The sequence below is a fragment of the Podarcis bocagei genome, assembly GCF_964188305.1.
Source record: "Podarcis bocagei genome assembly, chromosome: 12".
NCBI lineage: Eukaryota > Metazoa > Chordata > Lepidosauria > Squamata > Lacertidae > Podarcis > Podarcis bocagei.
The window spans coordinates 12,805,652-12,819,086 of record NC_138137.1 but is presented as its reverse complement, the minus strand read 5'-3'; the positions used below and the strand labels follow the sequence as shown (position 1 = coordinate 12,819,086).

At 43.1% G+C, this 13,435-nt stretch overlaps 1 protein-coding gene across 2 annotated transcripts in view; it reads right to left on the bottom strand.

Moving 5' to 3' along the window:
- Nucleotides 1–13,271, bottom strand: part of TGM4 (transglutaminase 4) — a 34,523-nt gene extending 21,252 nt beyond the window's left edge. The window contains exons 1-5 of one of the 2 annotated variants that reach the window (XM_081164575.1): nucleotides 12,498–13,271; nucleotides 12,189–12,346; nucleotides 6,351–6,530; nucleotides 2,314–2,420; nucleotides 1,453–1,582 (exon numbers count right to left, since the gene is read on the bottom strand). In XM_081164575.1, coding sequence (XP_081020701.1) covers nucleotides 1,453–1,582; nucleotides 2,314–2,420; nucleotides 6,351–6,530; nucleotides 12,189–12,204 — 433 coding nt within the window. In that variant the 5' untranslated portion in view covers nucleotides 12,205–12,346; nucleotides 12,498–13,271. Of the gene's footprint in view, nucleotides 1–445; nucleotides 584–1,452; nucleotides 1,583–2,313; nucleotides 2,421–6,350; nucleotides 6,531–12,188; nucleotides 12,347–12,497 lie in introns of those variants that run through there. The other variant, XM_081164576.1, reaches the window with a different exon arrangement.
- Nucleotides 13,272–13,435: the final 164 nt, after the last annotated feature.

The window sequence follows — 13,435 nt, the reverse complement described above, 5'->3', positions numbered from 1 at the left end:
CAGTCATACCTTGGATACAGACGCTTCAGGTTTTTTTGGGTTGCGGACCACCAAAACCCAGAAGTACCGGAACGGGTTACTTCTGGGTTTCGGTGGTTGTGCATACTCAGAAGCACTAAATCCCGCTTTGCACATGCGCAGATGCACCGAATCGCTACCCACGTGTGCGCAGACCTGCTGCTGCGGGTTGCGGATACTGCGGGTTGCGGACATGCATCCCGCACGGATCACTTTCGCAACCTGAGCATCCACTGTAGTTTCTTTCTTTCTTTTTCTTTCTTTCTTTCTCTTTCTCTCTCTCTGTTTCTTTTATCCCTTGCCTCTTTATTTTTTGGTTTTTGATCTTTCTTTCTCTTGTTTGGCTTTTCTGTATCTTTTCCCTTTTATAAAGATTTGTTTGGCTTTATTGTACCTCACGCTGAAAACTTTCTATAAAAATATTTACCCAAAAAGAAAAGGAAAAAAGAATCTGCCTCTGCTGGACTCACTCCATCCATGACTCGGGAACAGGCTGCCTAACTCACTCCTGTGTGCACACAAGGGGCTTGGCTTTTCTCCAGAAACAGCTCCCATCTGGGTAAGGGCTGAGCCTTAGTTTGACCAGGGCTTTTTTCCCCAAGCCGGAACTCTCTGGAACTCAGTTCCGGCCCCTCTCAGGTGGGCACCATCGCCATTATAACAAGGGAGGCGTTCATGGTGAATTATGGCACCTATTTTTCTAGAAAAACAGCACTGAGTTTGAGAGTGGGTGAATGGGAGCATGCACACCAGAAAGAGGGGAAAATATTGCTGCTTTTCAGAACTATTTCTGCCAACTGTTGTGCATGCTGAAAGCACGACCCTTTTGTGGCGGTTTAACGTGCGGTAAATTTGGCTGCGAAGCAGACAGCCAATAAAACAGATCAGATCCCCAGTAGCAACTATGCCATTTATACCCGCCTCCTACTACTGGCTCTGTTCATTCACAAGCACAATATTTTCAAACACATTATTGGAACAGAGCGGTTGTTATCCACTCATCCCAAGAGAACGCCAAATAAAACTCTTGTCTCCACAGCATTCAAAGCAGATGAATGTTGGGAACTATAGTTTCTTAATGGTTCTAGGAATGGTGGCCCTGTGAGGGGAAAACTACAACTCCCAAGATTCCATGAGAGACATCATGTGTTTTAAATGTCCCACAGGCAGGGTTTTATGGGCAATTTTTCAGGGTGTTGAAATGTACCCCTGCTTACGTTTAAACTGGGTTGCAATAATTATACTGTGAGCAGCAACAGAAGGAAGTTTCATAACCTGATGACCTCATTAAAAAAATATACACCTCATAGAATCACTGCAAAACCAGCTTTCATTGCATTTATGAGGGGAAGAGCTAAACAAGAGACACATTTTTTAAAGTTAACCTTATATTATAGCAATATGAATTAAATCTCACGAGGTCACATGAATTACCTTCGCACCAGGGATTGAACAAAACGTAGACACATTTTTTATCAGGAGTATAAACGCTAGGTCCCGTGATCACATTAAGAAGATATTTTCCAATAATTGCATCTGCTGGACTGGTTACAACTATGCGGCACTAAGAAAAACACAAGAACATCATAGGGCTATAATAGTGTACATGATAATTAGGTATCCCCATTATTCCATTTAAATGTGAACACACCCTAGTCCATATGGTCTAGTGTCTTAGTTATTAAACAAACAGCTTCCAGAAAATACGGAACAAGCAAAACTAACATTAAACACACCTGCCCAATTTATTTATTTCATAAAATTCACACACCAATTGATTGTAAAACAAAAAACAAAAACACCTCAAAGCAGATTACAAAAATATTCTGGTTAAAGAGAGAAGAAACTGTTCTACTGAACCTCTTCTACAGGAGATGCAAATAATGGAAGCTGGAAAGTGGGATGGCAGAGCTCACCCCATTGCAGGGATTCAAACCGCCGACCTTCTGATCGGCAAGTCCTAGGCTCTGTGGTTTAACCCACAGTGCCACCCTGGGTACTCACGTGTAACTTACAGGAGGGACATCTCTCAGAAGTCCTACCACACATAGAAACAGGGCTCCCCCCCCCCCCAAGTTGGAACGCAACTGAACTCAGGTCTTTATTACCTGGGTCCCTTGAACACCCCTATATCACATTCTGGATATCATGAAGGGTATCACAAATAAAATACCGTAGTGAAAAGTCTTGACCGGAAATGACATTCACCCTGAAGAGCAATTTAAACCACCTTCTGTGTGGTGGCCATAAAATGTAAATGGCCATTTCAGTCTAGGCTATCCCAAACATATGTACCTCCTTCCCATTTGTTTCACAAATCTTGGCATTCCAGGATTGATCTGTCTGTCCTGATCTTGCATTCATGGATAGAAGAGTCCCATTGGACTGCATTGGTTTTTCACCTGGAAGGACATAAATTCAAAAAGAACAACATCAATAAGTTCCAAAAAAAGTGTCAGCAGTGAATATGACAATAGCCTTTGTTTTTAGGCCCCATCTCTGAAGCATTTTCTACTGCGCAGAGAAGGATGCAAAATAATTTTGCTAAGTGGCTTGTGTGTTTCCTCTAATACAACAGTCCCAGGAGGTAAGCAGTAGAATCATAGAATCATAGAATCATAGAGTTGGAAGAGACCACAAGGGCCATCGAGTCCAACCCCCTGCCAAGCAGGAAACACCATCAGAGCACTCCTGACATATGGTTGTCAAGCCTCTGCTTAAAGACCTCCAAAGTAGGAGACTCCACCACACTCCTTGGCAGCAAATTCCACTGTCGAACAGCTCTTACTGTCAGGAAGTTCTTCCTAATGTTTAGGTGGAATCTTCTTTCTTGTAGTTTGGATCCATTGCTCCGTGTCCGCTTCTCTGGAGCAGCAGAAAACAACCTTTCTCCCTCCTCTATGTGACATCCTTTTATATATTTGAACATGGCTATCATATCACCCCTTAACCTCCTCTTCTCCAGGCTAAACATGCCCAGCTCCCTTAGCCGTTCCTCATAAGGCATCGTTTCCAGGCCTTTGACCATTTTGGTTGCCCTCCTCTGGACACGTTCCAGTTTGTCAGTGTCCTTCTTGAATTGTGGTGCCCAGAACTGGACACAGTACTCCAGGTGTGGTCTGACCAGAGCAGAATACAGTGGCACTATTACTTCCCTTGATCTAGATGCTATACTCCTATTGATGCAGCCCAGAATTGCATTGGCTTTTTTAGCTGCCGCGTCACACTGTTGGCTCATGTCAAGTTTGTGGTCAACCAAGACTCCTAGATCCTTTTCACATGTACTGCTCTCAAGCCAGGTGTCACCCATCTTGTATTTGTGCCTCTCATTTTTTTTGCCCAAGTGCAATACTTTACATTTCTCCCTGTTAAAATTCATTTTGTTTGTTTTTGCCCAGTTCTCTAATCTGTCAAGGTCGTTTTGAAGTGTGATCCTGTCCTCTGGGGTGTTAGCCACCCCTCCCAGTTTGGTGTCATCTGCAAATTTGATCAGGATGCCCTTGAGTCCATCATCCAAGTCGTTGATAAAGATGTTAAATAAGACCGGGCCCAAGACAGAACCCTGTGGCACCCCACTAGTCACTCTTCTCCAGGATGAAGAGGAACCATTGATGAGCACCCTTTGGGTTCGGTCAGTCAGCCAGTTACAAATCCACTGAGTGGTAGCAGAGTCAAGACCGCATTTTACCAGCTTCTTTACAAGAATATCATGGGGCACCTTGTCAAATGCCTTACTGAAATCAAGGTAGGCTATATCCACTGAGTTCCCTTCATCTACCAGGCTTGTAATTCTGTCAAAAAATGAGATCAGGTTAGTCTGACATGACTTATTTTTCAGAAATCCATGCTGACTATTGGTGATCACAGCATTCCTTTCTAGGTGCTCACAGACTGTTTGCTTAATGATCTGCTCCAGAATCTTCCCTGCTATTGATGTCAGACTGACTGGGCGGTAATTATTTGGGTCCTCTCTTTTCCCCTTTTTGAAAATAGGGACAACATTTGCCCTCCTCCAGTCTGCCGGGACTTCGCCTGTTCTCCAGGATTTCTCGAAGATGACTGCCAGTGGTTCTGAGATCACATCTGCCAGTTCTTTTAATACTCTTGGATGCAGTTCATCTGGCCCTGGAGACTTGAATACATCTAAACTAGCCAAATATTCTTGTACTGTCTCCTTAGTTATTCTGGGCTGTGTTTCCTTTGCTGAATCATTTGCTCCAAATTCTTCAGGTCGGGCATTGTTTTCTTTATCGGAGAAGACTGAGGCAAAGAAGGCATTGAGGAGTTCAGCCCTTTCTGTGTCCCCTGTTTGCATTTCACCATCTTCTCCTCTGAGTGACCCCACTGTTTCTTTGTTCTTCCTTTTGCTACGAACATACCCATAAAAGCCTTTTTTGTTGCTTTTAACCTCTCTAGCAAGCCTGAGTTCATTCTGTGCTTTAGCTTTTCTGACTTTGTGTCTACAGGTGCTGGCTATTTGTTTGAATTCCTCTTTGGTGGTTTCCCCCCTTTTCCATTTTTTGTACACATCCTTTTTTAATCTTAATTCAGTTAAAAGTTCTTTAGATAGCCACCCTGGCTTCTTTAGGCACCTTCCATGTTTCCGTCTCATTGGTATTGCCTGACGTTGTGCTTTTACTATCTCCCTCTTAACAAACTCCCAGCCATCATGAACTCCCTTTCCTTTTAGTATTGCTGTCCATGGGATCTCACCCAGCACTTTCCTAAGTTTTATGAAGTCGGCTTTCTTAAAGTCAAGAAATTGAGTCCTAGTATGCTTGGCTGCTCCTTTCCGCTGTATAGTAAACTTCAGAAGAGCATGATCACTCGCGCCTAATGATCCTTCCACTTCTACCCCACTAACCAGGTCATCAACATTGGTTAGGACCAGATCTAAAATGGCTGTTCCTCTTGTTGCTTCTCCCACTTTCTGGACAATGAAGTTGTCTGCAAGGCCAGTGAGGAATCTGTTTGACCTTATGCTCTTGGCTGAGTTTGACGTCCAACAAATATCCGGGTAATTGAAGTCCCCCATTACTACTATTTCCCTTCCTTTTGCATGCTTGGCCATCTGTTCCAGGAAGGCATCATCTATGTCCTCCGTTTGGCTTGGGGGTCTATAGTAAACTCCCACAATGAGGTCTCTGTTATTCTTCTCTCCCTTAATTTTGACCCAAATGCTCTCACATTGGCTTTGAGGTTCTAAATCTTGGATCTCTTCACAGGTATACACATCCCTGACATATAACGCCACTCCTCCTCCTTTCTTGTCTGGTCTGTTTCTCTGAAATAGATTGTATCCCCCCATTATTACATTCCAATCGTGGGACTTATCCCACCAGGTTTCAGTGATGCCTATTATGTCATATTTAGTTTGCTGTACCAAGAGCTCAAGCTCATCTTGTTTATTTCCCATGCTTTGCGCATTAGTGTACAGACATTGAAGTCCATTAATCATTCCCCCGTGTCTCTTATTTAAGGATTTTTTCCTCCCACCACCAAGAGATTGTATTCACAATCTCTTTACCACACAATTTGGCATCTGATGTAGAATCACAAAACCCTCGATTAAACAAAGCGTTCCTGTTTCTAATCCTTAGAAAAATTAAAAGTTTAGCAGTGTGGTGGTGTTCTTTCTGTACTCAAGGAGTAGCGTGGCTTCAAAGATTATGATATTGTTACATTGCTAAAGCCAAGCAACTCTCAATGTGATCAGTTCCTGGAAGAGATTTAGTTGAGATTCCCACACTGGACTAGAAGACCCTTGGGATCTGTTAAGTTGTGGGTGAGCATATCAGACGACACAGCGATTCTTCAAACAGCTCTTGTTTATTCACAGGCCAGAACAGAACAGAACTGAAGGGTTCAGTCAGCCTGCTTATATAGAGCTCCAGTACAATGTAACTGTAACAATTTTCTAAAACTATCCAATCACTGAACGTCACTTCCGATCCCTTATTTGCATAACTATCTTCAGTATCCCCCTGCTGGCCCAGGGTGAGAACTTCAGTACATAACAGGATCCCTTCCAATCTATGATTCTATGGTAGTCTACCTGGAAGAGATTACCTGGGAAATCAGTGGAATAATAAACGACAACATGGATCTCCCGCTTTGGTTCCCCGCTTGAGTTCCATTTCTCTTCTCAAAACATATAAAAATATCCGCATTGGAAGCCATTCAGGAAACCAAACAAATACTTTCAAATTTTATTGAACTTGCCCACCATGTCTGCCTGACCCTGATAGCATCTCTGAAGGATAAATGTCTGAATTACTCTGCTGTATTCCTAGACAACCTGGGATGAATCAAGCCATGTTTTGCTCGCTTACCAATTCTGAGCTGCAGTGTGACATTGTCATTGTTGTTCAGCTCCCTGCTTAAAGTCAGCTTCAACTCAAAAGGCTGCCCACGTCTCACAATCAAGCTGCTGTTGTTGTAGTCGCTGGTGTGATGGAGGCGGGTATTCTGCTCTCGGAGAAAATCGATTCCAGTAACCTTCAGCGGATCACCTGGAAAGGATGGCAAAGAAGGCAGCGATCAATCAATCAATCAATCAATCAACAATAATAATTTATTTATACCCTGCCCATCTGACTGGGTCTCCCCAGCCACTCTACGTGGCTTCCAATAAAATATTTAAAATACAATAAAACACCAGATATTAAAAATTCCCTGTGCAGGGCTGACTTCAGATGTCTTCTAAAAGTCGGATAGCTGTTTATCTCCTTGACATCTGGTGGGGGGGGGCGTTCCACAGGGCGGGTGCCACTACTGAGAAGGCCCTCTGCCTGGTTCCCTGTAACCTCACTTCTCGCAATGAGGGTACCGCCAGAAGGCCCTCAGAGGTGGACCTCAGCCTGAACGATGGGTGGAGATGCTCCTTCAGGTATACTGGGCCGAGGCCATTTAGGGCAATGGTTTTCATGTTTGCCTGCGTATTAGAGGAGGCTGGCGTCTCATTCAGCTTAGTGGTTTCTGAAGTTTAAAGGCAATGTTAATGCTACAACATGTATAAGCTTACAAAAGGTAAAGGACCCCAGGATGGTTAAGTCTAGTCAAAGGCAACTATGGGGTTGCGGCGCTCATCTCGCTTTCAGGCCAAGTGAGCCAGCATTTATCCAAAGACAGCTTTCCAAGTCATGTGGCCAGCATGACTAAACTGCTTCTGGTGCAATGGGACACAGTGATGGAAACCAGAGCGCACAGAAACACCATTTACCTTCCCACCACAGTGGTACCTATTTATCTACTTGCACTGGTGTGCTTTTGAACTGCTAGGTTGGCAGGAGCTGGAACAGAGCAACGAGAGCTTACCCTGTTGCAGGGATTTGAACCGCCGACCTTCTGATCGGCAAGCCCTAGGCTCTGTGGTCTAACACCTGCATCCCTTCTTTGTACCCAGCATGGAAACACAGGACGCCAGCGGAGGAGAGATGCAGCAACGCCTCACCATTAGGTCCAGTCGTGACTGACTCTGGGGTTGCGCCACTCATCTTGCTTTATTGGCTGAGGGAGCCGGCGTACAGCTTCCGGGTCATGTGGCCAGCATGACTAAGCCACTTCTGGCGAACCAGAGCAGCGCACGGAAACACCGTTTACCTTCCCGCCAGAGTGGCACCTATTGATCTACTTGCACTTTGATGTGCTTTCGAACTGCTAGGTTGGCAGGAGCAGGGACCGAGCAACGGGAGCTCACCCCGTTGCGGGGATTCGAACTGCTGACCTTCTGATCGGCAAGTCCTAGGCTCTGGGGTTTAACCCACAGCGCCACCCACGTCCCATGCCAGTCTGCTTAGGAGAAGGCAAATATTTTTACTACCCTGCTAGCAGCCTGTGTTTCTGTGCTGGCTGCAGAGGAAGGGGCTTCCTCTCCACTGCATAAAAACAGAGACTACTATCAGTGTATCAGTGCCTTAGTACTGAAATTACAAACCTGCGTAAGAAACATTACGCAGGTTTGTAGTTTTTGATGCCACCTTTACGAGGCTGTCTTAATATCAAAGGAGAGAGAAATGATCCCATGCCATCTTTGTGCTTACACCTAACAGGTGATGTTGTTTTAGGTCTGCCCAAACTTGCATTCTGATTCCCCAAGGAGCTGGTTGCAGAAGTGGCGATGGAAAATCAATACAAAAGCACCATGGCCTTATTTCTCATTTCTGGATGAGCAATTTCCTGCTTCTTAGAGCTGTACCTGTCCAGGGCACTTAAGACGTGTACAGAGAGAGAGAGAGAGGGAGTGGGGACAGCAAACACTTTCTTTTTTAAACTATTGTTGCATTGATGTGATGACAGATGTGCTAACTATTGCGTGTCTCCCTGCCGTACAGTTACTAAAAGGTACAGGCACACCTTTGCAGGCAAATGTTGACCATTCTAACTTTGAAAGGCTACCTCTTACCTCCCATTAATAAATCTCTCAATCTGACCTTGAGTTGGCTGTGAGTTAGACACGTTATTTTTTTTACAGTGGGGTTTGGAAAAGTGGATTAGTCAGGGTGAAATATATGTTGGAAATGTAAGGAAAAAGAAGGCACCTTCCATCATATGTGGTGGACATGTAAGATAGTAAAAGAATTTTGGGAAATGATATATAATTAATAGGAAAAAATGTTTAAAGTAACTTTTTCTACAAAACCCTATCTTTTAGGAATTCTAGGTGCCGAAATCCCAATGGAGCAGAAAAGACTATTTATGTATGCGACCAAAGCTGCGCAGATATTATTGGCCATGGGATGGAAAGAGGACAAAGTCCTGGCCGGAGAAGAGTGGCAGATTAAGTTGATAGATTATGCCGAAATGGCAAAAATGATCCGGGAGAATCAGAAATCAGGAAGACCAAAATTTTAATAAGGAATGGGGGGAAATTATAATTGAGTCAAAATGAGAGTACCCCTAAACATTTTTTTAGAAAAAAAGCACTGCATTAAATTACCAATAAAACCAGATGTTAGAAACAAGTTAACCATCCCCCCCCACCAAATATAAATAAAATTAGCAGTTTTCAAAAATACGTGCTGTAAAACAGATTTACCTATTAAAACATCTCTCAAAGTTACATTTCTAGGCAATATTTATTACATCTTTGGATAGAATCTTAGGTTCTACTTTAACATAGTGGATCGATGGGGACAGAAAGTATGATTTGCTTGTGTCACTCAATCGAAGAGAGAATATAAATCTTTCATTCTGTTTACGATGACATTTATTAACACTAGCAGAAAGTTTAAGCATGCTTTCTATTTTTATGGGCAAAGACTGACTCGCTGTCTTTAGCAGCAGAAACCAACAGGAGTAGGTTTTAGCAATGCAATGCAATGAATGAATGAATGAATCTTTATTTGCATCAGCCACCAGCCATAGCAATAAAACAAACAAAATGTGGTATACAGAAGATAAAGGTAAAAAGTCAATTATATAAAATACATTTTTGGGGTTTGGATCAATAGTCAAATAATGGATCTTATTCGAATTGCCCTGACTAAAAGCCTTGCAACCTTTGCTGTCACCTGCTCATCCTGATCTGCCAAAAGAAAGGACAATGTGGCAGTGGTTGGGCGACCCAGAATGGACAGTAAAAGAGGGGTGATAATCTCATTCCTCAAATCTTTATAAAAAGTGCAAGCCAGAAGGACATGCGCCACCAAATCGGTACTGCCATCTCCACAGGGACATAATCGTTTTTCCAGTGGAATTTTCTGGAATCGTCCCTCAAGTACAGCTGAAGGCAGTGTAGTCAATCTTGCAAGAGTAAAAGCGCAACTATATTTTTGAATTATTATCACTTGTGCCTCTACCACTGTTTGCGCCAGCCTCTGAATCATGGGGCTCCTACCTCACTCGGTTTGACTGCTACCTCCAAGCCAACGAGCTGACAGCAGTATCAAAGGAACGGAAGCGGGGCCTATTCCTCAGCCTCTGTGGGCCTGAGGTGTTTGAGATGGCCCGAGCATTGGTTGCGCCTGAAGCTGTCCAGGCAACACCATGGGACACGATCCAAGAAAATGGCAACAGTTACATTGTTCTGGAGCTCTATATAAGCAGGCTGACTGAGCTCCTCAGCTTAGTTCTGTTCCAGCTTACAAATAGAGAGCTGCTTTGGAAGAATCACTGTGTCGTCTGATATGTTCGCCCACAACTTAACAAGCCCATTTTTGTAAGGTTGTGAATTTAAGCTGCACTTTTACGTTTCACAGTCGAAATTTTTGAAAAAAGAAGTAGTAAGGCTTATATTCAGGCCAATATGGTAATATCACCACAGCTGAAGGAACACAGGAAATAATAAAGGTGCCCCAGAAATATCCTCTAATCAAATGCCTACCGCAATTGTTTGCTCATTACAAAGTGGAGAAGTTCCTTTTAAAGGAAATAAAAAGGCTTTCTTCTCTGTTAGGCAAACAAGAACAGGAAACAAGGGGTAATAATTTGGCAGGGGGGAATGTGTACAAGAGGAATTTATTCTCTATGGCTAGTCATGCATGATCCGCTCCTCAAAAACTGCGTACACTGTCAACACTGGGAAATTATTTTCTACGTCAATGGACGCTTAAGCTTGTATTCTCCATGGGCAGATTTCAGGTGTGCTTTTGAGCCTCTCTTCATCTTTTGATGTGCTTATGTGAAAGACAGGTTACTTCTACTCTAGCCATTTCTCTGGAATTGCCACAACCGGCTCCTAATTTTTTTACAGAAAATCCACGCAATGTCATTGTGACAATTATAGTGTTTTCTGCGTTTCCCCCCCAATTCCCCCCTCCAAAAAGTCCTGATTTTATTTTTGCAATAAAACACAGCAGTAGTATGTACAGGAAAGCACTACTGCAGTTTCAAAGAGCAACTGTGTCTTTAATTAAATGCTTCCTGTTTGCTTTTTTGCTTTTTACTTGGCATGCATGCTCATAAAACCATTAAAAAACTATTAGTCATGCTGATAAGAAAATAGGACCTTTACCCTGTTTCCTTGATAGTACAAGGATGGAAGAATGAGGAAATCCCAACGAACAGTGGCCAGAAAAATTGATGAGCTACGCAGAGCTGGCTAAATTGACATACAAATTGCGGGACGAGGACAACTGTGACTTTAAGAATGGGAGCTTTTTACAAATTATCTATTATCTAAAAGGCAACAAAATGAATTGGATTCCTTGGCAGGTTTTGAATAAACATACACAAATTTATTGGTTGATAACATGGCAGATAGATAATGTAAGGATATGTATAATTTCATAACATGCAGAGAATAATATGTGCTGAGAAATCAGAGAGAGGCGCTGAGGGAAGTTTTTTTGGGGGAGGGGGGGTTTGAGGGGGGAGGGGGGAAATAATGTACAGTATATGATATGTTTTGATAATTTGTTATGTTGAATATACATGAAGGGACGCAGGTGGTGCTGTGGGTTAAACCACATAGCCTAGGGCTTGCCGATCAGAAGGTCGGTGGTTTGAATCCCTGCGACGGGGTGAGCTCCCGTTGCTCGGTCCCTGCTCCTGCCAACCTAGCAGTTCAAAAGCATGTCAAAGTGCAAGTAGATAAATAGGTACCACTCTGGTGGGAAGGTAAACGGCGTTTCCGTGCGCTGCTCTGGTTCGCCAGAAAGGGCTTCGTCACGCTGGCCACATGACCCAGAAGCTGTACGCCGGCTCCCTCGGTCAATAAAGCGAGATGAGTGGCGCAACCCCAGAGTCGGTCACGACTGGACCTAATGGTCAGGGGTCCCTTTACCTTTAATATACCCAGTGCTTTTTTCTGGGGGAATGTGGGTGTACACATACCCCTAAACATTTTGTGGATCTAAGTTTGGCCTCATTGAGGGGCAGTATTTCAACAAGAGTAGGAAAAGGAGAGTACCCTTCAACAATTTTTAAGGGGAAAAAAGCACTGCATGAACCTCACAGGCTTTTTAATGGGTCTGTTAGTTCTTGTAGAGTATATAGCATAGGGACACAAACGTAAAGGGCATTATACCCATGTTATCTGAAGATCAAAGAGCAGCACTCCAACATTTATCAAACAATTATAGGTGTTGGCTCTAAATCTCAGGGGCTGATGTGCCCATAAATCCTCAGCAGTAAACTCATAAAATCATTTCATTGCAGGTTGTGTTACCCAGGGCTATCAGATAGAAGAAATCAATTCGAGGAGAACTAAACATCCTTTATGTACTTACCAGCTGCTTTGCTCATGGTTTCTCCTGGGTTTTGCTTCTGTAAGATTTGCACAGGCAGGAGCGGCCGGTCCCACGTTTTTCTGACTGGGCTGAAGGAAGCTGCCTCCTATTTATCAGGTTCTTTGAGGTGTTAGAATGCACATTGCAAGGGGGTGGGGCTAGGAAAGAGGAAATTGAAATGCAAGAACAACTTTCAAAATTTGCAACGAGAATTAAACCATCCTAAGTAGCCCAAAAAAAACAAAACAAACATGTGCCAATTAATGCCATGACAGGTGGCTTATCTGAAATCAAGTGAACATCACTCACATGCCTCGTTTTTTCATTCACAATTTGGATGAAATGGACTGTATCAAAATGGCCATCAGAAGAACTTTACTCTTTAAGCGAACATTGTTTCTCACATTCAGTCAAAGGTTTGGACAAGTTATTAGTTTAATCAACTGCTCTGGTCATGGATTTTAGTGGCATCAGGATCAAGGACTCACTAAAACTTGATCACCCTCATCTGTAGCCTATTGAGGCTGAAAGCAGAGGAAACCTGCACTGATATTTATTTAAGGTTGGCATTTTGAAATGCAGAATATTTTATTCATTTATTAAGTTTCTTAGTTGCTTTGCCTTGCCCAGGGCAACCCAAAGTGACTTACAACCAAACAGACAAATGACCCATGCATAGATACTTTAAAACTAGGAGGTGGTGGGAATAAAAATTAATTTCTTCTTCCCTGAGTAGTTCAAATTTTCTGCTCAACCCAAACAAAATACAATGAGGTGGTAAAATCATGATGTTGTTAAGCTTGACCCACTTCTCAAGAGCGGTAAGAAACACAAGGGCTGCAACGATTACCTGAGTTTTATGCGGTTTTCTTTGGAAGAGAGTTATGGAGGTGTTAGAAGTGTTAGAAGCTCAGATATATCATCTAGGCACCAAATGGCTCCTTAAACCAGGGTTACAGTTGCCAAAATGGAATGCCTAGTTGCCATGTTTGGGCCAGACGGCTTGAAAGTTGTATTTTTCAATATGACTTTGGGTTCCTGAAAATCATTCTGATTGTGTAGATAAAGTACCACAGATAGAATTCGAAAGGATGTGATGCTAGTGTGTGGAAGCAGTCAAGATCCAGGCATGCGCTTCACAAGTGGCTGAAAGCAAGATTCAAAATGTACTTGGTGAATTTCGAACCCTGTTGTTGTTGTGTCTCACTCTTTGAGCGCTCCAGTTGGAGAGCAGCCTTTACCCAAGG